This window comes from Crinia signifera, chromosome 7 (assembly GCF_055691185.1).
Source record: "Crinia signifera chromosome 7, ASM5569118v1, whole genome shotgun sequence".
NCBI classification, from domain to species: Eukaryota; Metazoa; Chordata; class Amphibia; order Anura; family Myobatrachidae; genus Crinia; species Crinia signifera.
This window is the reverse complement of record NC_139223.1, coordinates 149,070,247-149,094,201: the sequence shown is the minus strand read 5'-3', so window position 1 is coordinate 149,094,201 and position 23,955 is coordinate 149,070,247. Positions and strand designations below refer to the sequence as shown.

The window sequence follows — 23,955 nt, the reverse complement described above, 5'->3', positions numbered from 1 at the left end:
CTTTCCTGTAAGAATTACTGTGCAGGGCCAATGTGGAGGTTAAAATGTTCCACCTCACCATTAGAGGTGGTGGAACTCAGTTCCACCATGTTCCCCCCCCTGGATGTTAGGATCGGTAAACACTGAAGTGAAACCAGAATTTGCAGTTGTTGCGGTTTTTGGCAGGTGGTTATATGCAACAAGTCTTCTGCAGTATCTATTAGATATTCTGACTTTTGCCATGAATTATGCTGTTTGGCCAAACACGAGGTTGGAATTTACCATGTTTTTGCTCAAATGAATGAAGAACTTGTAAATATTCCTCTAATTATCCACATGGACAAACATTTGTTGAGTATCTCAGTGAAAACCATATTAACGTTTAGCCAAACTGGGCAGCTGCCCACACTTCTAGGGGCCTTTGAGCAGGGTTGGGCGGTGGTCATACAATCAGCATTCTCTACCTATCTCCCAGCCTGTACCCAGGCAGTCAATGGCTATCAGCGTACTGATTGGTGGGTGGCTGGAGCTATCCACCAATCAGAGTGCTCACAGCCATTCATTGTATAGAAGCACATGGAGAGACGGCACAGGACCACAGTAAGGTCATATTATAATTTATTTTTAAATTGGTTCCTGGGAATGGGTGTGTAGGGCACCAGTGCATTGCTTTGCTGAGACAGCCCCCTGATTCTAATTGTTCCTGGCTTTTACGAACCTATCTCGGCACATACCCTTGCATCTGATCAGTGCTCAGTCCCTCCACCTCACATGTTCTCAAAGTCGGTCCTCAGGACCCCACACAGTGCATGTTTTGCCCCTCACAGAATCAAGTGAAATAATCATCTCCACCTGTGGATCTTTTAAAATGTGTCAGTAAGTAATGAGTGCACCTGTCGGGTGACCTGGAAAACGTGAACTGTGTGGGGTCCAGAGGACAGAGTTTGAGAACCACTGCTCTACTTTATTTCGTATTTACAGTATAATCCCTATTTTGAAGCACCAGATTATGACCCTCCCCATCCTACCCCCCCCCCCCCCATTTATTTTTTTGCTTTATATGTTTTCTTTGCCATATATAGGTTTATTATTGCCTTTCTAATCGGAGGAATACATCCTCTGTATAGTCTTGAATTTGCATCTATAACTCGTTGTTCAGTACATAATGTTTCTTTTTGTGTGTTTGCATAATGTCCTCACATTAACAGTGGCTACATTCTGCTGGAAACGGAAAATAAAAATACATCCTTTAAAAAGAAAAAGTATAAATAGATTCCACCAGTATTATTATTATTATTACTACTACTGTTATTAATAATTATAATAAAATAAGATCAAAACATGAATAGTGAAACTGCAAACCTTTGCGCTTTCATCCCTTAAATTAAAAGTCAGCTCTAGATTTGTGAGAAATTGATCGGAAAATTCTGGGTACATGTCCAAAACTTCCAAAAGGTCTTCCCGCTGGATTTTATGTAGGTCACAATATGTTAGGGCTCGTACATCAGCGTTAGATTTTCCTGGCTTGGCATAAAGGTGAACCATCTCTCCGAAAATATCATTTTTACCTGAGATGAGAAAAAACATGATTTAAAAAAAAAAAAAAAGAAGATAAAATATGGTATTCCTGAGAAAGCATCCTAATAATTTCACAGAATCTATCCCCAGGGATTTAGTAAATAATGAATGAAACAAACAAAAGGAAACATGGTGGAAGCACACTGTGACAAACTCCAAAAGGATAGGAAAACACTTATTTCGTCTATGTGACCAGCAGGTGGCAGAGTCTAAATATATAGAGAAAGGGGATTTGCCAACAATAAATCTACGTCAGCAAAATCTACCAATAAAAAGTGTGTGTATGTGTGTGTTAGGTAAACATCCAAAGCTTGAATTTTATATTCTCTCTCTGCGGACCTTTTAAAAGAAACAAAATGTTATCTTTGAAAAGCTGCACATACAGTATATTGCTAGTATTTATCATTTTATACGGAACTGTTACTTTTAGAGAGGTTTTCAAAGACAGAAACATAGAAATACTATATCAAAAGTAATAAGATTATTAGGATGCAGGTGTACCAGATGCAGGATATCCACACAGCACCAGAAACCAGAATAAGGAATCAGTTGTTTGAGTCAGACAGTAAACAGACAACTGGCACACTTGGCAAATACCTGAGAGGTGTCCTAATGCCAATCTGGCAGCTAGTTGTGGTGTGGTATGGTTCTAGAAAAGCTTTATTATTTGGTTAACTGTATAGAACCATATCCTAGGTGATTCATCGCTCGTTCCTTTAACCTGAGAACGCCTTTATTGCGCACAATATGGTTTGAGGACAGGGTCTGGCTGTGCTGTGGATGGCTTTCTCCCCTGTCTGTGCCCGCTGCTAGCTCTAGTCTATGTGGCACTCTGTTGTTAGTGATTGCTGCTCCTGCCGGGGAGACCATGGTGGAGGTCTAGAAGCGGAACATGCATGTTATGGGCCCAGGTGCAGCAGTTACACCCGGGAGCCACTTACTGATAAAGGGCGCTCGCAGCTGATAAGGACATGTTCTCCCCACGCTGATTTTGCCGGGTGAGGCACCTGGCAAAACTCCCCTGCCGCCGCCTGGGTCTTGGACAAGGCAGAAAGTGGTGCTGTACTGTTGTCCCACAGAGAAAAAACATCAGCGCAGCACAACCACTACTGGGCAGGTGAGAGCGACAGCTGCAGGCAGGGTCTTCCCCGGGCTCAGTTTCAGAGGAAGCGTGCGGCGGCCACCAGTGGCTGGTAGCCAAAGTTTAGCCCTGAGGGAGCATGCACAAAGGAAAGGGCCATGAGTGGCAGGCCATCTTCAAAAGAAAAAAATAGGTATTTGTGACTTATCTGGCCGCCCGATTTTCTTCATCGCACCTAAAAATCGCGTCAAATCGCATTGCATACAATCAGATTGCATGCGATGCGATTTGACGCGATTTGCAGCGATTTTAATATGTGAAGGCACCCAGATGCCTGTTTCATATGTGAAATGGCCCCCCAGACCCCATTGTTAACGCCACCCCACTATCAACGCCAACCTGAAGCGTGGCGAGCGCAGCGAGCCCGCGAGGGGCAGCGATACGCGTCCTCCGACCTTTTCATACCCCCACTATCCACGTCGGCGTGGAGTTGATTTTATATAGTGTGGCGAGCGCAGCGAGCCACCGTGCCCGAAGCGTGGCGAGCGGACGCGGACACCTGTGAAGCCTGCGAGGGGACGCGTATAGCTGTGAAGGTAGCCACGTCCCCTCGCGAGGCTCGCTGCGCTCGCCACGCTTCGGGCTCACCACACTATATAAAATCAACTCCACGCCGACGTGGATAGTGGGGGTATGAAAAGGTCAGAGGACGCGTACCGCCGCCCCTCGCGGGCTCGCTGCGCGCGCCACGCTTCGGGTTGGCGTTGATAGTGGGGTGGCTTTAACAATGGGGGTCATTTAGCCATCAGGGTGGGTATACAATTAAAAATGGGGTCTGGGGGGCCATTTCACATATGAAACAGGCATCTGGGTGCCTGTACATATTAAAATTGCATCAAATCGCATCAAATCGCATCGCATGCAATACAATAGCATACAATGCAATGCGATTTTCTCTTCAAGGGAAATCGTGTCAAGTCGCATCAAATCGCATGCTTAGGGTACTGGCATACAATTTCAACATCGGGCGCCCAGATAAGTCACAAGTACCAAAAAACCTTGTATAATACCCCGATGGTCCGGGTTTGTGCATGCGCATTTCTGCACATGTGCAAACCCCGGCACTGAACGGCTTTGGCGAGTTACATACTTGTCAGGCCGATTGGTGTGGAGAGGGAGGGCTGGGGGCCGCTGCAGGGGAACACCCAGCAGTTTATGGGCATCCCCATCAAAATGCTGGGCGTCCCCTGCTCACATGACATCAGAGCTGCCCCATCTTTGGCGGACTCCAACGGAAATAAAACTCCGTTTAGACCATGGAATGATTTCTCTTTCCTTCAGCCGTATGTGAGGGGATGTGTTCACGTACATCCCCTCGCATTGTACCAACGGGAATCGGCACCATGCGAGCCTGCTTAGTGAGCCTTACTGAATCAGGCCATGAGTCCCACATGGTGAGATGTGCGCTAGGTGTGATTTAATCCTATACAATGTGTGCTATGTGATTTGGACTGTACACACTGCGCGATTTGAACTACATGACATTTGAACTACACCAGATTTTGACTACACTACAATAGTATATACGTAGTACAATAGCATGCCATGTAGTACAAAAATACCTGCATGTACATACTATTTTGCCTTGCGATATTCATTACACAGGAGTGCGCATCACATCGCAATGGAAAATAAACATGGTGTGATTTGAACTAAAAAGATCAAATCGCACACAATAATTGCACCGTGTGCAGGCACCATAACACCTCTTACTGTAGTTTAATGTCTAAATCAGGGATCACCAACCCGTAGCTCGCCGTGTAGTAACAGGTAGCTCGCTGCTCCTCTGCCATAATTGCACTCCTCGCTCGGCGGCAGGAGGTCAATTAACGCAGAAAAGTGACCTCCTGCTGCTCCGCCGGAGTGGTGCGGTATCACTTGTCGGCGTAAGAAAGTGACCTCCTGCTGCTACGGCGACGTGGGTCTCACTTTGCAGCCAGAGGTCACTGGGCGCGCTTTCTGCTACAGCAGCTGCACTTCGTCCGGAGTCGCACTCCTGAACTCAGTTGACGCCGCGGTCATCTCCCTGGGCCTCCGACTTCTATACCCAGCTGTGAACGCCTCTGAACACCTTCACGGATCTGGTACATTTTCTCTGTGTGTGTGTGTGATCCCCGCTGGCTACATTTGCTGTGTGTGTGTGTTCCCAATGTTTTTTTCTATCTTTAATGCTGGCTATTTCAGGGCATAGGGTGTGTGGGCATGTACCGTGCCAGGTCTGTTAATTAAAATCTGCTGGCTCACAGGTTTTTTTTTTCTGGTAAAATATGCTGGATATTTGAGGGCAGAGGGTTTGTTTGTGCATGTGTGTGTGTGTGTGTGTGTGTACCTGACACTTTGGGGGCATACCTGACACTGTGGGGGCATACCTGGCCCCGTGGGAGCATATGTGTATCTGGCACTATTGGGGGCATATGTGTATCTGGCACTATTGGGGGCATATGTGTATCTGGCACTATTGGGGGCATATGTGTATCTGGCACTATTGGGGGCATATGTGTATCTGGCACTATTGGGGGCATATATGTGTATCATACCCCCATATTCATTGGCCGCACCCCATGTGGCTACAGCTCTTAGAGCGCTGACATTACCCCCATAGCGGAAAAAATGGGGGATGTAGCCTCGCAGGAGTTCCACGGTAGTAGGTGAACCCCCTAACTTCGGCACGCGCACATGTCCCTTCTCCTCTGCCTCCAATGTTGGGAGGTATGTATGCGACATATTTTACATTGCAGTGTGTGGCATATTGAGTCTGGGGCATTGCGGTGTGTGGCATAATGTGCCAGGGGCATCACAGTGTGTGGCATAATGTGTAAAGGGCATTTTTTGGTTAGTATGCAGATTTTTTACATTTTATTATTTTTGGTAGCTCTTCAGGCGGTTTATTTTTTCGCGAGTAGCTCCCGCCGCAAAAAAGGTTGGAGACCACTGGTCTAAATCATATTATGGAATACAGTTGTATTATTTAGTAACCAAATATTTCTTCGAAAGTGGTAAGGTTACGTTTAAAATCTATATCATTGAATAATTTATGACGGATAAATCTCATATTTAAATTACTGAGTCATATTTAATAGTGTGATACAAATGCTTATGGAGAAAGATTTTACATTAGTTGCAAAGAAATTGGCAAAAATTTATATTGCATGAGGCCTCTCAAAAAGGAACATTTTAAATGCCAAAAAAATTTAAGAAAAAAACAAACCATATCTTAGCCCTATCTTTTATGGACACATTTAATAAATGCAATAGGTCAACACAATTTATCAAGCCCTTCTTTTAGTTGCCCTCCTTTGTAGGTATTCCTAACCTTTTGATGATATGGCCTCCAGATCTGGACACAGTATTCTACATGAGGTTGTACCAATGACCTATACAGTGGCATTAAAGAGGTAGTAATGCCACTATATAAGTCATTGGTATGACCTCATCTAGAATAATGTGTCCAGTTGTGGAGGCCATATCTCCAAAAGGATATAAATACACTAGAGACGGTACAAACACAGGCAATTAAAATGGTACATGGCCTTAAAAAATACCCCCAAACAACACTGGCTGTTATTATCGCTACTTGACTCTGCTAGCTCAATTCTAGACCCTCTGGACCTAAAAATGTATAGAATGAAATACTCTTGTATACATTATTTACCTTGTCTTATCTTCCCTTCCCCCTGTTCCCTTTCCCACCACTCCCTTTTCTAAAAATCTCTAAAAAAATTATTTTTGATTGTCAAGTCAATTTAGGAGGTTATACCATTGTTATCAAGTACAACGTTGAGATTATCAGTTTCGGTACTATTAGAGAGCTCAAAGCATGTTCAATTATGACTGAAATTCAGATGTATGGAACCTGTTGTCATTCATAATCAATATACCTCCTGTCTGTTTCAATAACTTGCGAAAACTCAATAAAAATTATGAGGGAGGTTCAGGAGAAATCTGAGGAAAAATTACTTCATGGAAAGGGTAGTGGACAAATGGAATAGCCTCCCATCAGATGTGGTAGAGGCTACGACAGTAGAACAAGTTAAACATGCATGGGATAGACATAAGGATACCCTTACAAAGAAAAAAAAGGATCAATAGGGTTTGAGGGTAACAATACGGTTAAAACAAGGACTAGATGGGCCGAATGATTCTAATCTTCCATCAAATTATTTGTTTCTATGATTACCTTAGGTTCGTTTCTGAGACATGTGTATGCATTGATAGATAGTTAAAGTATCAAATACTGAAAATGTATGCAACACTTAATAAACTTACCTAAAATTGCAACGACTATATCATCTTTAAGGATTTCAATAGAACCCCTTGACAAAAAGTACAATGCAGTCAGCACATCTCCTGAGTGGACAAGAGTGTCTCCAGGGGGGGAGTGGGTGGTTTTAAACTTCATGGCTAAAGCTCGAAGACAGCCTTTACTCGCTCCTTGGAAGGCCTTGCAGTTCTGTAGCAATGTTTGATTGAGATGCAGACAAATATCAGCTTGCAGGCATTCTGGAAATCCCTTTAGTACCTGGAAACAAATACAACAAATAAAGTAATAGTTTAACTGTTTCTTTCAATGATATCTCATAGTAATATATCCAGCATGCAAAAGTTGAAAGTACTATTATGAATAAAATACTGTACTGTACAATATGAATCTACGTCAAAAATCCCAAACATTCACAAGTACAGTAGACACTCGGTTATGACATTGTCATAAATATGAAATAAAATAACTACTGTACACGGAGCACGTTTCCTTTACATATATATATATATATATATATATATAGACATCTTCATCTTCCTGAGCTGATAATGATGCTGTTGTCGCTGCTGACAATGGAGAGCTTGGATGCTTAATACAATGACAAACAAGATACAAGGATGCAATAATTAAGTCAGCTTTCCTGAACAATGGGGTTGGCAACTCCAATCCTCAAGTACCACCAGCAAGTCATGTTTTCAGGATTTCTGCCTGTGGAAATAGGTGGTAAAATTACTTACCCAGCAATGCATATTAACTCATCTGTACATAATTAAAGTACTCCTGAAAACATGATCTGTTGGCAGAGCCCTGTGGTGTATTAGAAATAAAGGGATCGCTAATTAACAATTTTCAATCCCTTCGTTACATCTTTGGTCCAGTGCCCCTCCCCACCAATCCCTCCTTTCTTCCTTGTATAGATGATGTGCACATGGTTTGTGTGCATGGAGATAAAGAATGGTTGTTTGTTAAATTAAGCTACTGCGTGTGATCTCCTTGTATTGGGGCGAGTTGTTAACCAATTGGTCTGGATGAGAAATGGTTACACTGCCTTAAAGAGAGAGTTGTGGAATAGAGAGTTGAACACCAACCAAGAATTGGTTCTGTGTGTGTTTGGTTTTCCTGTCCGTTCTTTAGTGCTGCCACCAATAAAAATGTGAGTATTATTTGTCAATACATTTTTTTTATATAATATATAAACCCCAGCACTGCTGTCCATGTCTTTATACTTAGTGGTTAAGTTACACTACCTTCACTCTGAGCTTTTAGCAGTTTTTACATTCAATTGTGCATTTTTTATTCTCAAATAAAATGAAAATTGAAAAGAAACTGCTACGCATGTGGAATTGCTTATATCACCATGAGTAAGGGTACGCTACCCATTTTTTAAAAGAAACCTTGATGCGCTTGTTATAACTTTTTAAATAGTGAGTCCCGGTACGCAATTGGTTGACTCAGTAAAACTAAGTTTGTCCAGACGTTTCTACACATTTGCTTTTTCTTTCTTATTTTCATAAACTTCAAGAAAAATCTGAGAAAGAGGCTGAAAGAAAACCGTTGTTTACTGAGGATTATCAATCAATTCACAGAAGGGGAGTATTTTTTTTATTTTTTTGCTACATTTTAAAGTGTCCATAAGAGGAGCGCCAAGATCAGAGTATACTTTTCAATTTGTGTATACGTTGTTTGGGGATTAGGGGACATATCCCCCTACTCAGAACAGACGAACCCCTATCATTTTAGCACTAAGAGTTTCTTCTAACCCCAATTTCTACAGAAGAGATTTTCTGCTATAGTAGCCTTTACTTCGGTGGTAATAAAAGGCACGTCTTTTTCCTATGTATTACATTTTGCTGATTATTATGAGCCTATTAGATGTCCCTGGCTTATCTGAAGATTAGAGGCCTCCTGCTCCTCTGGGTAATTCTAGCCCTTCTTTTATTTGAATATTACAGATGCTCTGCTTCTGTTTTATGTCCTGGAAGCCTGGTGGATTTACTGATAATGTACAACTGTGTACAATACAGACAGGACAGTTACTAATTATTTGCAACAGACACCGTTGTTCTACGAGCCATAAGATGGATGTATGACAACTTCAGATCTGCATAGTACAGGTAAACAGAAACTAGTCAGTGGCAAACAGGATTTTTAGAGGGGGGGGGGAAGGTTTCCAAATATAACCCATAATCTCCCACTCTGCAGCGCATTGGCGTAAGTAAGTGATTCTGGGGGAGCGGTAACAGCCCTGAAAATTGGTCTTTTCATAGACTGGATACTGTATGAGATAGAGTATTATTATTTAACAGTACAGATGGTCTATAGTATAGGCTGTTTCAAACATTTAAATAAGATAAGTGGTCAGGAAAAGGTTAAACATAATAAATAAATAAAAACTGCGCAATATCGGGTTTATATTTCAATAATTATATGACATTTATTTATATTAATAGCATAAATGGCCAATTAATCTAAAACAACACATACAACATGTACATTATACAGAAATTAAGGACAACCGGTTGTGACTTCAAGAAAAAAAAAAAAAAAAAAAATATATAAAAAGCCTATAAGGGCATATATTAATAAAACGTCATGCACTATCTTTGAAGATTTTTTTAAGACGCTATATTGAATTAGTGGTTAGGCAATGCGTTAGTTCATAACAGTTTACTGGGGCGCTGTTCTGTGTCAGGTATATGGCAACGTTAATTGTTAGTACTGATAGCACCTGCCAGTTTTTTGTTAGTAACTCTCATTAGTTTGATATGGTATGTGGTTTGCAGGTTTAAAATTGTCCAGTATTTTTGTCTGGTCAGACATAAAACAGAGGTACCTTACAGGTTAACACCTTCTCCTCAGGTCTCCCAGTCGCTGGTGTCAGTTGACCCTTTGTGCGCAACTATATCCGGAGTAGGCTATTGAGAAGTGTGATATTCAGTGAATAAGGTATCCCTCTTGTGCATTCGCTAAGAATAGCTCCTCCAACACGTTTCCCCGCCTTTGTAATGTTATCAGCGACTTCTTCAGGGAGAGAAAGTAGTAGGGAGCTACTTTCTCTCCTTGAAGAAGTTGCTGATAACATTACAAAGGCGGGGAAATGCGTTGGTGGAGCTATTATCTCTCTCCAAATTGTAATCGTCTCCCCCAGAGTGTTACATTTTATTATGTGAATTATTAATTTTATTAATACTTAATATAGTTGTGTTAGATCTGCCTTTAACCCTTTGAGTGCCAATTGAATTTGTCATAATAAGTGTGAAAATTGTAAAGCAAAAATTTTTATTCATCATAATGACCTATAATGTTTACCTTACAGTATATAGGAAATAAAAATGTTGTGTAAAAAAAAAGATTATATTTGATTTTTATATAATAAATGTGAGCGATGCTGGCACGAAATGAGGAATTACACCATTTAGCTCCGCCTCTCATTGGTGTTTCTCTGTTTTGGGGCGAGGCTCCTCTCCAGATTTCTATTGGAGAGGACACTAAAGAAGTAGGCAAGTATGACAAACATATTCTCTATCTGCATTCTAGGGCTTCCGTGTCTTCCCTCCTTCCCTCCTTCTCCTTCCTCTCCTGTACAATATACCTTTTTGTGTGATGTCATTGCTTTTGTTAAATTGTATAATTTTTCGTTTTCTTCTATGTTATTGCATGTTTTGTCTGATTTATACTGAGTATTCTTGGTACATTTTGCACATGTTCTTATGATTTGTCAATGTCATGTACAGTCTTTATTTCTTTATATTGCATTTGTTGCAATATCTTTTGTGAAATAACCATGTTGACCTTTTAACTGTCGACCTTCCCCATGTTGACATACTGTAATGCTTGTGTCAATCTAATGTCAACCTAGACCCATGTCGACCTTTTGAGGGTGTCAGCCTTCAGTGGTCGACCCAATGAGGGAAATTTACAAAAAAAACACTTTTTTTGACTAGCCTATACCTCCTCCTAACCTCTTTTGATCCACCTATCCTGCCTCCGTTCCCATCCATTCCTACTTATGCTATTGTTCTTCGTTCGTCCACCCACCTCCTTTTAGTATGTTAACTCTTATGAGTAGGACCCTCCTTCGTCATGTACTCACCCTACCTCTTTACCTCACCAGTGCTCCTGTCCTGTTCTTCGCTTCCTCTACTTCATTTTCAGCCTCCTCGACAATTTCGACACCTACTTCAGACCTGATGCTGATTTTAGTTATACCAGCTATACCCCTATTTATACTGTATTTTATCAACACACCCTGTACGTTACCCTGTAATTTGTTTTTTTTTGTTTGCTATGTACGGCGCTGCGGACACTTTGTGGCGCCTTATAAATAAACGTACTACTACTGTGTATTCTTCTTCACATGTGATGTTGCTATGGGCAACCAATTAGAATCGACATCTTATTTATTTAGAACCCTCTAGAAGATATTAGACAGGATCTGACAGCAACATCACATGTGAAGTAGAATATACATCTTAGTAAATTTCCCCCAATGTATGTCGACCTTCATGTGCCGGAGGGAAACAATGGGTGAAATGTAATAGAATGAGAGATTCAGAAAGTGAGAGATTTGGTAAGACATCTCCAGTTTTTTTTTAAAGTGGCAATCATTTACACTGCAAAACTAGTTTGATTTTGCAGTGTAAATGATTGCCGCTTTAAAAAACTGGAGATGTCTTACCAAATCTCTCACTTTCTGAATCTCTCATCTTATTACATTTCACCCAAAGTATTTTTCTCTCCTCCGGATGATGACTAAACTAAAATAATAAATGGTCCCTAATGCATTTTGCTCATTTGTAAGTATAAAAAGAGAAATCCTTATATGCTACTGCACACATAATAATTGGTAAAACGAGCTGAAGATAGAACTCTCCAACTCTGCATATTCCCCAATGATGATGCAGACTAGCCAGCCTTCAGCTAAAGCACCTGCCTACATTTCCATAGCCCAGGTGTATAAAAATACTTCTAGGTACATTATACGACAAGTGTATCAAATAATCAGCCATGTAATTATGTCATTGGAAGAAAATGGGGTTTTGAATAAAGTGAAATTATTACTGAGCACACAGCAGTTGTCACACTGCTGACAGCATTCGCAGTCGTGGTACCACGACTCAGCACTTAATTAAGAGCACAGTGTTTCCTTGGCTAACAAATGTCGGCACAGTAAGAGCCCATTTCACAGCACCTCTAGGAAATTAATGAATATGCAGAAGGTTGCATCTGGAGGTGGAAACATTTCATATATTTTTGGTTTGTGTGAAACTTTATAAAACAAATGGCTTATGCAAATCGGGAATATGGAGAAGAAAGAAGCAATAAGAAAGAATTCTGAACACAAGGAATGCTTTGGCCCTCATGTGATCATGGATCTTGCCATTTAGGAGGTGAATAAAATACTCAATTCCCAGCCAGAGTTGCAGAAAACGCAGTACAGGCAGCCAGAGTTGCAGAAAACACAGTTCAGGCAGCCAGAGTTGCAGTCTACTCAGTACAGGCAGCCAGAGTTGCAGCGTACTCAGTACAGGCAGCCAGAGTTGCAGCCTACTCAGTACAGGCAGCCAGAGTTGCAGCCTACTCAGTACAGGCAGCCAGAGTTGTAGCATACTCAGTACAGGCAGCCAGAGTTGAAGCCTACTCAGTACAGGCAGCCAGAGTTGCAGCCTACTCAGTACAGGCAGCCAGAGTTGTAGCATACTCAGTACAGGCAGCCAGAGTTGCAGAAAACACAGTTCAGGCAGCCAGAGTTGCAACATACTCAGTACAGGCAGCCAGAGTTGCATCATATCCAGTCATACTTGCCTACTTTTGAAAACTGGTTTCAGGGAGATTATAGTTGGTAAAAGAATTTTGCACAGCGCCCCATTGAGGGGTGTGTCATGCTCCACCCAAGTGCGTGTCTAGTTCCATATATGGGGGGTTATTCTAGTCCATTCTTTCTGACAAAATCCTTCTTAGATGGACAAAACCATGTGCACTGCGGGTGGGGCAGATGTAACTTGTGCAGAGAGAATTAGATTTGGGTGGGGTTTTTCTTCAAAGTGAGATCTATATTGAAGTGTAAAATCATGCAGTCAGTATTTTCCCTGCACAGAAACAAAATAACTCACCCAAATCTAATTCTCTCTGCACATGTTACATCTGCCCCCCTGCAGTGCACATGGTTTTGTCCATCTAAGAAGGATTTTGTCAGAAAGAATGAACTAGAATAAACCCCATGGTGAGAATGTGAAAAGAGATTGTGCACATGGCACCTAGACGCGTGGGTGTGTACTGCTACATCTGAGAGGAATTTTTTTAAATGACTTATATCCAAATGTAGATGAGCCCCAAAGCAGTTAGTAAGAGATACTATACTTGGTAAAGTGCTGGGAAATGGCGCTGATGATTCAATGTAAATGTATCTATCTCTCATTCCTTTTTTCCCCAAAAATGTAACAGTGTAATGTGGGCTAGGTGACATGAGGGAGATTGCTAGACTAATTAGGGAGAGAGGGAGATTGCTGCTATTTCAGGGAGTCTCCTGCAGAATGCAGGAGGGTAGACAACTATGTATCCAGTACAGGCAGCCAGACATACAGCATACACAATACAGGCAGTCAGAGATGCAGCATATACAGTATAGGCAGTCAGAGTTGCAGCATACTCAGTATAGGCAGCCAGAGTTGCAGCATACTCACTATAGGCAGCCAGAGTTGCAGCATACTCAGTATAGGCAGCCAGAGTTGCAGCATATACAGTATAGACAGCCAGAGTTGCAGCATATACAGTATAGACAGCCAGAGTTGCAGCATACTCAGTACAGGCAGTCTGAGTTGCAGCATATACAGTATAGGCAGCCAGAGTTGCAGCATATACAGTATATGCAGCTAGAGTTTCAGCATACTCAGTACAGGCAGTCTGAGTTGCAGCATATACAGTACAGGCAGACAGAGTTGCATCATATCCAGTACAGGCAGCCAGAGATACAGCATACACAATACAGGTAGTCAGAGATGCATCATATACAGTATAGGCAGCCAGAGTTGCAGAATACTCAGTATAGTCAGCCGGATTGCAGCATATACAGTATAGGCAGCCAAAGTTGCAGCATACAGAGCACAGACAGCCAGAGAATCAGTATACACAGTACAGGCAGCCAGAATTGCAGCATACCCAGTACAGGCAGCCAGAGTTGCATCATACTCAGTATAGGCAGCCAAAGTTGCATCATACTCAGTATAGGCAGCCAGAGTTGCAGCATACTCAGTATAGGCAGCCAAAGTTGCAGCATACTCAGTATAGGCAGCCAGAGTTGCAGCATACTCAGTAGAGGCAGCCAGAGTTGCATCATACTCAGAACAGCCAGCCAGAGTTGCAGCCTACTCAGTAGAGGCAGCCAGAGATGCAGCATATACAGTATAGGCAGCCAGAGTTGCAGCATAACCAATACAGGCAGCCAGAGTTGCAGCATAACCAATACAGGCAGCCAGAGTTGCATCATACCCATTACAGGCAGCCAGATTTGCATCATATCCAGTACAGGCAGCCAGAGTTATATCATAATCAGTACAGGCAGCCAGAATTGCAGCATATCCAGTACAGGCAGCCAGAGTTGCATCATACTTAGTACAGGCAGCCAGAGTTGCAGCATACACAGTACAGGCTGCCACAGTTGCAGCATACTCAGTATAGGCAGCCAGAGTTGCAGCATACTCAGTGTAGGCAGTCAAAGTTGCATCATAGTACAGCCGAAGTTGCAGCCTACTCAGTAGAGGCAGCCAGAGATGCACCATATACAGTATAGACAGCTAGAGTTGCAGCATAACCAATACAGGCAGCCAGAGATGCAGCATACCCATTACAGGCAGCCAGAATTGCAGCATACCCAGTACAGGTAGCCAGAGTTGTATCATACTCAGTGCAGGCAGCCAGAGTTGCAGCCTACACAGTACAGGCAGCCAGAGTTGCAGCATACACAGTACAGGCAGCCAGAATTGCAGCATACCCAGTACAGGCAGCCAAAATTGCAGCATACACAGTACAGGCAGCCACAGTTGCAGCATACTTAGTATAGGTAGCCAGAGTTGCAGCATATACAGTATAGGCAGCCAGAGTTGCAGCATATTAGTATAGGCAGTCAGAGTTGCAGCATACTCAGTATAGACAGCCAGAGTTGCAGCATACTCAGTATAGACAGCCAGAGTTGCAGCATACTCAGTACAGGCAGTCAGAGTTGCAGCATATACAGTATAGACAGACAGAGTTGCAGCATACTCAGTATAGGCAGTCAGAGTTGCAGCATATACAGTATAGACAGTCAGAGTTGCAGCATATACAGTATAGACAGCCAGAGTTGCAGCATACTCAGTATAGGCAGCTAGAGTTGCAAAATATACAGTATAGGCAGCCAGAGTTGCAGCATATACAGTATAGGCATCCAGAGTTGCAGCATACTCAGTATAGGCAGCTAGAGTTGCAAAATATACAGTATAGGCAGCCAGAGTTGCAGCATATACAGTATAAGGAGCCAGAGTTGCAGCATATACAGTATAGGCAGCCAGAGGTGCAGAATATACAGTATAGGCAGCCAGAGTTGCAGCATATACAGTATAGGCAGACAGAGTTGCAGCATATACAGTACAGGAGCCAGAGTTGCAGCATACTCAGTCTAGACAGCCACAGTTCCAGCATATACAGTACAGGCAGCCAGAGATACAGCATACACAGTACAGGCAGACAGAGTTGCAGCATATACAGTATAGGCAGCCAGAGTTGCAGCATATACAGTATAGGCAGCCAGAGGTGCAGAATATACAGTATAGGCAGCCAGAGTTGCAGCATATACAGTATAGGAAGCCAGTAATTGGATGAGATATTGGTATGCTTTTATACCTGTAACTTTAGTATAAATTGTATGAATTGATGGGAAAAACAAAATCCACTTCATAGGTATGCACAGAAATTTTCTGGCTGAGCTGTGCTGCCGGAGCGGGCTGTCCCGGAAAATTTCCAAGCATGACAGTGATGGTGCACCAGCGGTGCCTCCAGTGGTGTACCACTGGTGCACCATCACTGGCAGCACCACTGCTCCTTCCCCTTATCGCCAAAACCCCTCCCACCAGTCCTTTACTCCGGCGTTCATATGCCGAGTCACCTGTCGCCGCCGGTCCTCACCGCTGCTCTTCTCCACCGCCGCTCAAAGAAGTTCAGGGCCGCTCGGGCTGCTCAAGCATCCGTTGTTCGGGCGCCCCAACAGACAAATGCCCAAGCGTCCCTGAGCACCCCCAGACTTCTACGAGTGGACCGATCAGCAGCAGCCCCAGGGGAGCAGGAGAATAAGAACAACCCCTTCACTGGTGAGTATTTCTGGGGCAGAACAAACCTGCCTTGGTAGATTTGTCCTGCCCCAGCAAAACCCACCACTGAAAGGATTAAATGACTGCATGAACATCCCTATGGGTGGCCAGTATTAGTATAATTGGCTTCCTATGAGTTTTTAAATATGAGGAGAATTAACAAAGAAGCAAGGGGCACTTGGCTATATGACATATTATATACACCGTGAAAAGGTGTGGGCACACAGTGGGATTCGATTTTGACTATCCAGTTTTGACTATTTGATTTTGACCAACTGCACTTTAGATGTGCTTTAGATTTAAGGTGTGTACACATGGTGCGATGTTGGTGGCTGCTGGGACCCAGCAAGGAGGAAGGTATGGCTTGTGGGAGGGGCATGTTGCAATTGAATTTGAATCGAATGCGGCTGCACATGAGCGATTCAGGGTCACTTTCTATTCGATTTGGACTATATAGTCCAAATCGAATAGAAAGTGACCCTGAATTGCACAGTGTGTAGACAGCATTAGATTATCTTGCAATTTGGCCCTAGGCCAAATACATTCTACCGGTGAGATAGTCAAGATAGACTTGCCTGCACAGTTTATTTTTCTGTTCGATACTGACTAAATGGGGCATGCATCAGCATCAAATGTGGCAGAACACTGCCATTCAGACTAACTTTCTATTCGATTTTGACTATATAGTCAGTATCGATAACCAGATTCGCTCCATGTGTCCACAGTTAAATAATTATGTTGTATACGTTATGTGAAGGGAGCTTATTGTATACTGGCAATGCTGTATACAGGAATTCAGTGGTGGCTGGTACGTTTTTGCAGGAGGGGCTGCCACTGCTCATGATACTGGCACCCCCCTGCCGCCGCTCCTCCTGGCCTCTTCGCGCTCCCGATGCCTGTATTAGGATGACAGATGCCGGGACATGTGACCGACCAGCACATGCGCAGTACAGGCGTGGGTACTGCGCATGCGCGGAGTCCGGAGGGAGGGAACACCTCCCAATGGGACTGCCTTGGTGACTGGCAGGTTGGACTTCCAATAGGAGGTCACTTCCAGTCATAGTGAAATCAGTCTCACAGGCTGCATCTAGTTCACTACAGTGGCAGATTTTACCTGGGGGGCTGCAGCCCTGCAGCCCAGAGGTAAAAACCACCACTGTTCACATTGTATACAGATGTGAGCCACTCCTACTGTATTACTCCATTTATGCATTATTAAAACCATTTACATACTTGTAGTAATTGATCATTGTAGACAACACAAATTCCAGCAAAGTCAGGTTAAATATTATTGAGGAGAGTGCAATGATATGAAATAAAAAAAAATATATACTTACCTTGCATGTGCCAAAAAATTGCTGTATTTTGGGCCAGATTAAGGGGGGGGGGGGGGCACTTAAGACAGGGGTCCTCCATACCACTGTCCCCACCTGCACTATCAGTGGCGGAACTGCAGAGGGTGCAGCTGCTATGGGGCCCGGCGGCTGGGGGGGCATGGACAGCAAGCAATCCCCTGCACCACCCTGTAGTTATTATTTTATTAGTGAGCTGCGGCAGCCACCTGCATGTGTGCGCCATCACTGGGAGCGTGAGGAGTCATACAGGGGGGGTGTCACGCAGTGAGGGAGACGCTCGGAGCCTGCTGGTTTCCATCCCGAGTCCTGCTTGACAGGCTCTGGAATGGAACGGAATGCCATCTGCCCATGCTGAATGCCGAATGCCTGGGACACAGTGAGGATGAAGACAGTGCTGCTGGCTGCTGGTGGTGAGCTTGGTTACTGTGTACATGAAAATGTTGCAGCAGCAATAATATGATTCTATTGAAATACTAACTTTAAAAAAAATTTTTTACAGTTTTTTTTCTTTTTTTATGTGTTTTATCTGACCTATACTGTACATCTGGCATGCTGCACCGGGCTGTGACTATTCACAGGCGGAGATTGTAGAAATTAATGGAGCTATCACCAGTTACAAAGAGTCACAGGCTGGTGCAGCATGCCGCATCTCAGCAAATATTAACATGGCTACATTGTCCTTTAGCACAGCGGCTTGGGTGAGCTGGCGGGGTCTGCGGGAAGCGTCACTGCTAAAATTATGTTGCGCCGAGTGCAGTCTGTTTAAGTAGCAGACACATCACTGGGGCTTGCTGTGCCGCAAGAGTCCACCCCCCATTTGTTTTTAAGTTCCGGCTCAGGTGTTTTGACAGCAGTCAGGATGCTGGCGTCAGTATACTGAACCCCAACATACTGACTGCCAGAATGCTCACCGCATCACATATATAACAGGCATTACGGTGTGTGGCATCTTGTGTGTTAGGCATTGATGCATGTGGTATAATGTGTAAGGGGAATACAGTGTGTCACATATTGTGTAAGGTGCATAGTGGTGTGTCACATGATGTGTAATGGGCATTGCGGTGTGTCGCATAATATGTAAGGGGCATTACGGTGTGTCACATATTATGTAAGGGGCATTGCAGTGTGTCGCATATTGTCCAAGGGGCATTACGGTGTTTCACGTAATGTGTAGGGGGCATTGTGGGTGGGCCCCATTATACATTTTGCTATGTGGTCCACAAAGTTCTAGTTACACCCCTGTGCACTATGGAACCCCACAGTGGTCTTACAGCACTTCACAGAGGGGGAGGGGACTTGTATGTTACAGTACTTGGGCATAAAAGAGTGGTTGCATTACTAATACTACAATTTTCGTTTGTGTGCAAAATATTTTATTTGGATCACCTCCCTTTCCAACCAACACTGAAAAAATTCTTTGTGCCAGTGGAACCCAGTCAAAGCATTACACTTGGTATCATACCGCCCAACTTTTTCAATTGAAGAATAGGGACATTCACGCGGCGCCCGAAAAGGGCACTGCGCTGCTGAATAGACGCTGTGCGCATGCGCACAGCATCTATTCTGTTAGATTGGGGGGGGGGCTCCCAACTGCCCCCCCCCCCCAACCCTGCAGCGGGACACTGCCGGCCGAGGGAGGGACACGGGAACGTCCCTAAAAACCGTTTAGCGGGACAGTTGGGAGGTATTTGGTATGGTTAGAAATTTTGAGAGGTAAATTTACTAAAGCATCTAAAAATGAAAAGAGGTGATGTTGTCCACAGCAACCAGATCAGATGCTCTCTATCTAAATAATGTTATGGGATGAATTTTTTGTTTTAAAATACAATCTTTTTTTTAACAATAAGTATATTTATTATTTATTACAAATGGAGGCAAAAAAGGTTCTAGCCCTGACACACACCCTCCAACATCACCCATTCCATTACGTAAGAGGGAAGTCCAGGAACAGAGCATTGTGTCCCTCCTGGAATGGGTCATGTTGGATGGTACAGATGTGTCCACATATATCTTGGCTTTTTTTCTCAATTTGTCACAACATGTAAAACACGGCTTAGCTGTTTTTGCAAATGTAGGCAAGTAGATAGAGTAGGGTTGTCGACTTTATAATTCTCCTCTCCAGGAGAAGCCCGGAGAGGAGAGTTCCAGCAGCCGCTCAGGAGGCGGGACTTAAGTGTAACGTCACTAAGCCCCACCCCCATGATGGCAAACTGCCGAATTCATGGATCTCCGTGGAGGGGGTGGGGCTAAAATGACGCGATTGTGTCATTTTAGCTCCGACCCCTCCTCTGAGACCCGAGGATTGCGGCATTTTAATGCCACGATCCGGGGCACAGGAGGGGTCCCCCCTGAATCCGGGAGGGTTGCCCACCCTTCCGGGGGGCCGGGAGGGGGTCCCGATTTTCGGGAGACTCCCGGCCATTCGGGAGAGTCGGCAACCCTGAGATAGAGTCTAAAAAATTTCTGAAGCAGTAGAACTTGTATAAAGTGATAGATTAGAGAAGCAATTTTTTTGAAAAACCACAAAGCGTGACTTTTGCAGAGTCCAAGGTGTGTCCTATTGTGCCATACAGTACATGGTGCAGTAAAACCAAGATGTACGTGGACACATCTGTATGCTGGCATTGCACACATGAGGAAGAACATGAGGAATACTGACAAGGGAAAGTAAGAAAAAGGAAAATGTGCCGGCTGAACACTCTGACTAAAGGATAAACATGAAAAATGTTTAACCTGGGAATAGGAGGGGAATAGTATAGAAGAAGGGACAGGAAAGGAGGTGGGTCAGGAGGATGGTCATCATTGATGGGGTGGGAGTGCCTCAAAAAATTCCATAGGATACCAAAAGAAAGTTGTGGGCAGGAACTCAACTTGCTAATTGGGGACATTGAGGAATTCCTGGGCAGTGTTAGTTTTGTCAACACAAATTTTGAACATAAGCAATCGTCAGCAAAAGTTAATTTTTTAACTGATATTAAACTAAATTAGATTAAAATGACACTGAGATCCACTTACTAAATCTTGACAAAAATAAGTAGCTAAGATTAAAACTAAACCTAAAATCCTTGTGAAAATAAACACTGGAAGCAGTGTTTTACATTTTTAAAGAACATTTATGTGTTATAGATACTGAGTCTGCAGAAAATAAACATGATTTGTTGTGAAGAAAATGTTATTGTGTATTGTACTAACAAACTATTTGTATAAAATATGGGAGCACTATGGTAAGTCACATTCTCAGCCTACTAAACGTAGATTATTAATGATATATGGGAGTACTAGGGTAAATCAGACTTAGTATGTAACATATTCTCTGCCTACTGAGCCTACATCAGTGGTTCTCAAACTTGGTCCTCAGGACCCCACACAGTTCACGTTTTCCAGGTCACCCAACAGGTGCATACCTCCCAACCGTCCCGGGACAGTCCCGAATATCAGGGCCTGTCCCAGCGTCCTACCCATGGCCCGCAATGTCCCGCGGGTGCGGGAGGTTGCAGCGGGAGATAATCACTGTTTATACCTCCCGCAGCAACCTCCGCCTCCTGCGGTACACCGCAGGCTGTAATCACTGTGCCTCCTGCCTGGGCTGAGACAGTGCAGTGAGCACATAGCTGCCCGATCGCCACTCCCTGGGGCACGGAGATGTAGCACACATGTGCGCACCACAGACCACACACATGGGACACACTGGCGGCTGCAGAGTTGTAGGCAGCTCACCCCTAGCAGCTATGTAGCTACTACTAGAGGGCAAACATCCTCCGGCAGCCAATAGTTGGATTTGGCCCCGTCCCCTATGATGCGTGATGCTGCGTGCTGACCCAGCCATGCCTCTCACACACTTGTCATGAGGATGGGCTGGCTGCACTCTAAGCTGGGGCTGGATTTTTCCAAGCGGAAAATAGATCCTGTGCGCATGCGCACAGCGTCTATCCCCCGCATTCAGAGGGGCTGGGGGCTTGGCAAGAGGCTCACAGAGCCTCGGGGCCATGCCCCCACAATGTAAAACGGGGCGTGGCCTAGCAGAACGACATGATAATAGACCACACCCCTCCCACGGCAAGCCACGCCCCCTAATTTCGGGTACGCGCCAAAGGCACGCGCAAGTGTCTCTCCTCGGATGACCTGAAAGTTGGGAGGTATGCAGGTGCACTCATTACTGACTGACACATTTTAAAAGATCCACAGGTGGAGCTAATTATTTCACTTGATTCTGCGAGTGCACTGTGTGGGGTCCTGCGGACCAACTTTGAGAACCTGTGGCCTAGATTATTATTTTTTTTTCCAAAATAGTTTTTATTAAGAGGTTTTGTTCCGTTAACACGGAAGGGGAGGGGGACACAGAACAAAGACGGGGAGGGAGGGGGGGGGGGGGGGTGGGAACAATCCAACATACATGAGAAGCATCAATGAGTGTAATAAGTAATAACACTGTCACAATTGACACGAGAAGCAGAGCAAAGTAAAACAGATAGAAATACTAATCTGAATTGGTATCAACAAAAAAGCATAGAGTATGATAAATAGTACTATACCAGAAGAGTTCTCCAGTAACTTAGGCAATATCAAATAAAAGATTCGCCCCTTCAGGTGAGGTTATATAATCCTGCCAGCAAGACCATGACGTTGTTGAACGGGAAGGATTAATGGAAGAGGGTAGGCCCATTGTTTCCATTTGGAATGAGATTTTCCTAATGATTTTACTGAGTGGAGGGGGAAAGGTTTTTTTCCAATCTTGGGCTATTGCGGCTCGGGTGGCTATGAAAATGTGGCCTAATACGTAACATTTGGGGTGAGGGATATCTGATGGGTAGACATGGAGTAGCGCTGGCATAGGGGACTCTTGGACTGGAACTCCCAGGATCTTTGAGGCAAGGGCGAAGACTCCTCTCCAGAGTGGTCTTAATTTCGGGCAGGCCCAGAAAATGTGGAAGCTGTCTCCTATCTCGTTGCATTCCCTCCAACATAGGTTGGAGATTGAGGGCCAGATTCTGTGCAATTTAGCGGGGGTAAAGTACAAGTTATGTAGGAGTTTGAAATGCATTTCTATGTGGTTGCCGCATTTCGATATCTTGTGTGATGTATTATCGATTTTTTCCCATTGTTGTTGGGAGAGAGAGCACGTCAAACTCTCCTCCCATTTTGTTTGTATAGGGGATCTCACCTCTGTGGTGTCAGCTTGCAGACCAGAGTACCAGAAGCTTATCAAGCCCTTAGAGTTACCCATGTATAGTTTTAAGGGTTTGGAAGACCCGCACCATAAATTCAATGATAATATTTTGTATTCTTTTTGGGTGGTTAAAGTACCCGCCTGCCGGGAATTTTTATCAAATATGATTCCTGGCCTGCTAGGGTGCAGCCCCCTGATTTATCGTTTAGGCAATATGAACAGGGAGAAAGAAAAATAAATCAGTTTAAATGGGACGCACTCCTCACCCAAGGTGTCTCTTTTTGGACTTTTTTATAAAAACATACCTATTGTTAGGTGTATATTTTATTAGTGTATATTTACACGTTGGCCTATCCGGCCATCATTTATATTTTGGGTTCTCAATTGTATTAATTGTACGAAACCTTTTTATATTATATTCCTTTTGCAAGGGATAACACGTAGCGAAATTATTAAAAACAAATAAAGATATAGAAAGAAGAAGATTAAAGATTTAAAAAGTGTCTCTGTGACCTGTTTGCTGCTGTATTGGATTTGCTTGGTTTATTGCAACTGTATCCAAATCTGTGTTCACTGTGGTTATAATAAAGAAAATTTCAAAGTCTGCTGTGTTTAGTGTCTTTGTTTTATTTTCTATGTATCCTATCCTCCTTTGACCTTTAATGTCATAAAATTGTTGCATTTATCGGATTGGTTGTTTAATACACTTCACATATAAATATGGTTTTACTTCAACAGATTTTTTTTGGTGAAATTATTCTGTCTCAAAGTGTGTATATATTTCTCACCCAGACATATCAGACATCACTTCTCTGGATGCTTAGGAATTTGTTTGCTATCCTGAGGTGTAATAGTTGATCCCAAACATCGTGTGAAAAGGGGTGCTTGCCGTTTAGCCTGGCACTCCCTTGTATCAGATGTCTAAGGATCAAAAAAGGATTCTCATACAAGTACGCACAAGTGTGTTGGGGTCACGACTGCTTGTGCATGTGGATAGGGGTATCAGTCTGGTTGTGCGACGCTGTTGTATTAATCAGGGGTATATACTACAGTTGACAACTGTACCTAAGTACACATTACGTAATTCGTAATTGAGTTATATTCTCAAAGATAGAGTGTGATACCTTAGCGTA

At 43.5% G+C, this 23,955-nt stretch overlaps 1 protein-coding gene across 5 annotated transcripts in view; it reads right to left on the bottom strand.

Annotated features, from left to right (window-relative positions):
• The window catches only part of KCNH7 (potassium voltage-gated channel subfamily H member 7), a 416,570-nt gene that overhangs the window by 41,673 nt on the left and 350,942 nt on the right, over positions 1 to 23,955 (bottom strand). For 4 of the 5 annotated variants that reach the window (XM_083153933.1, XM_083153936.1, XM_083153935.1 and 1 more), the window contains 2 exons: positions 6,965 to 7,217; positions 1,342 to 1,547 (listed from right to left, as the gene is read on the bottom strand). In XM_083153933.1, coding sequence (XP_083010059.1) covers positions 1,342 to 1,547; positions 6,965 to 7,217 — 459 coding nt within the window. The remainder of the gene's footprint in view (positions 1 to 1,341; positions 1,548 to 6,964; positions 7,218 to 23,955) is intronic. The other variant, XM_083153934.1, reaches the window with a different exon arrangement.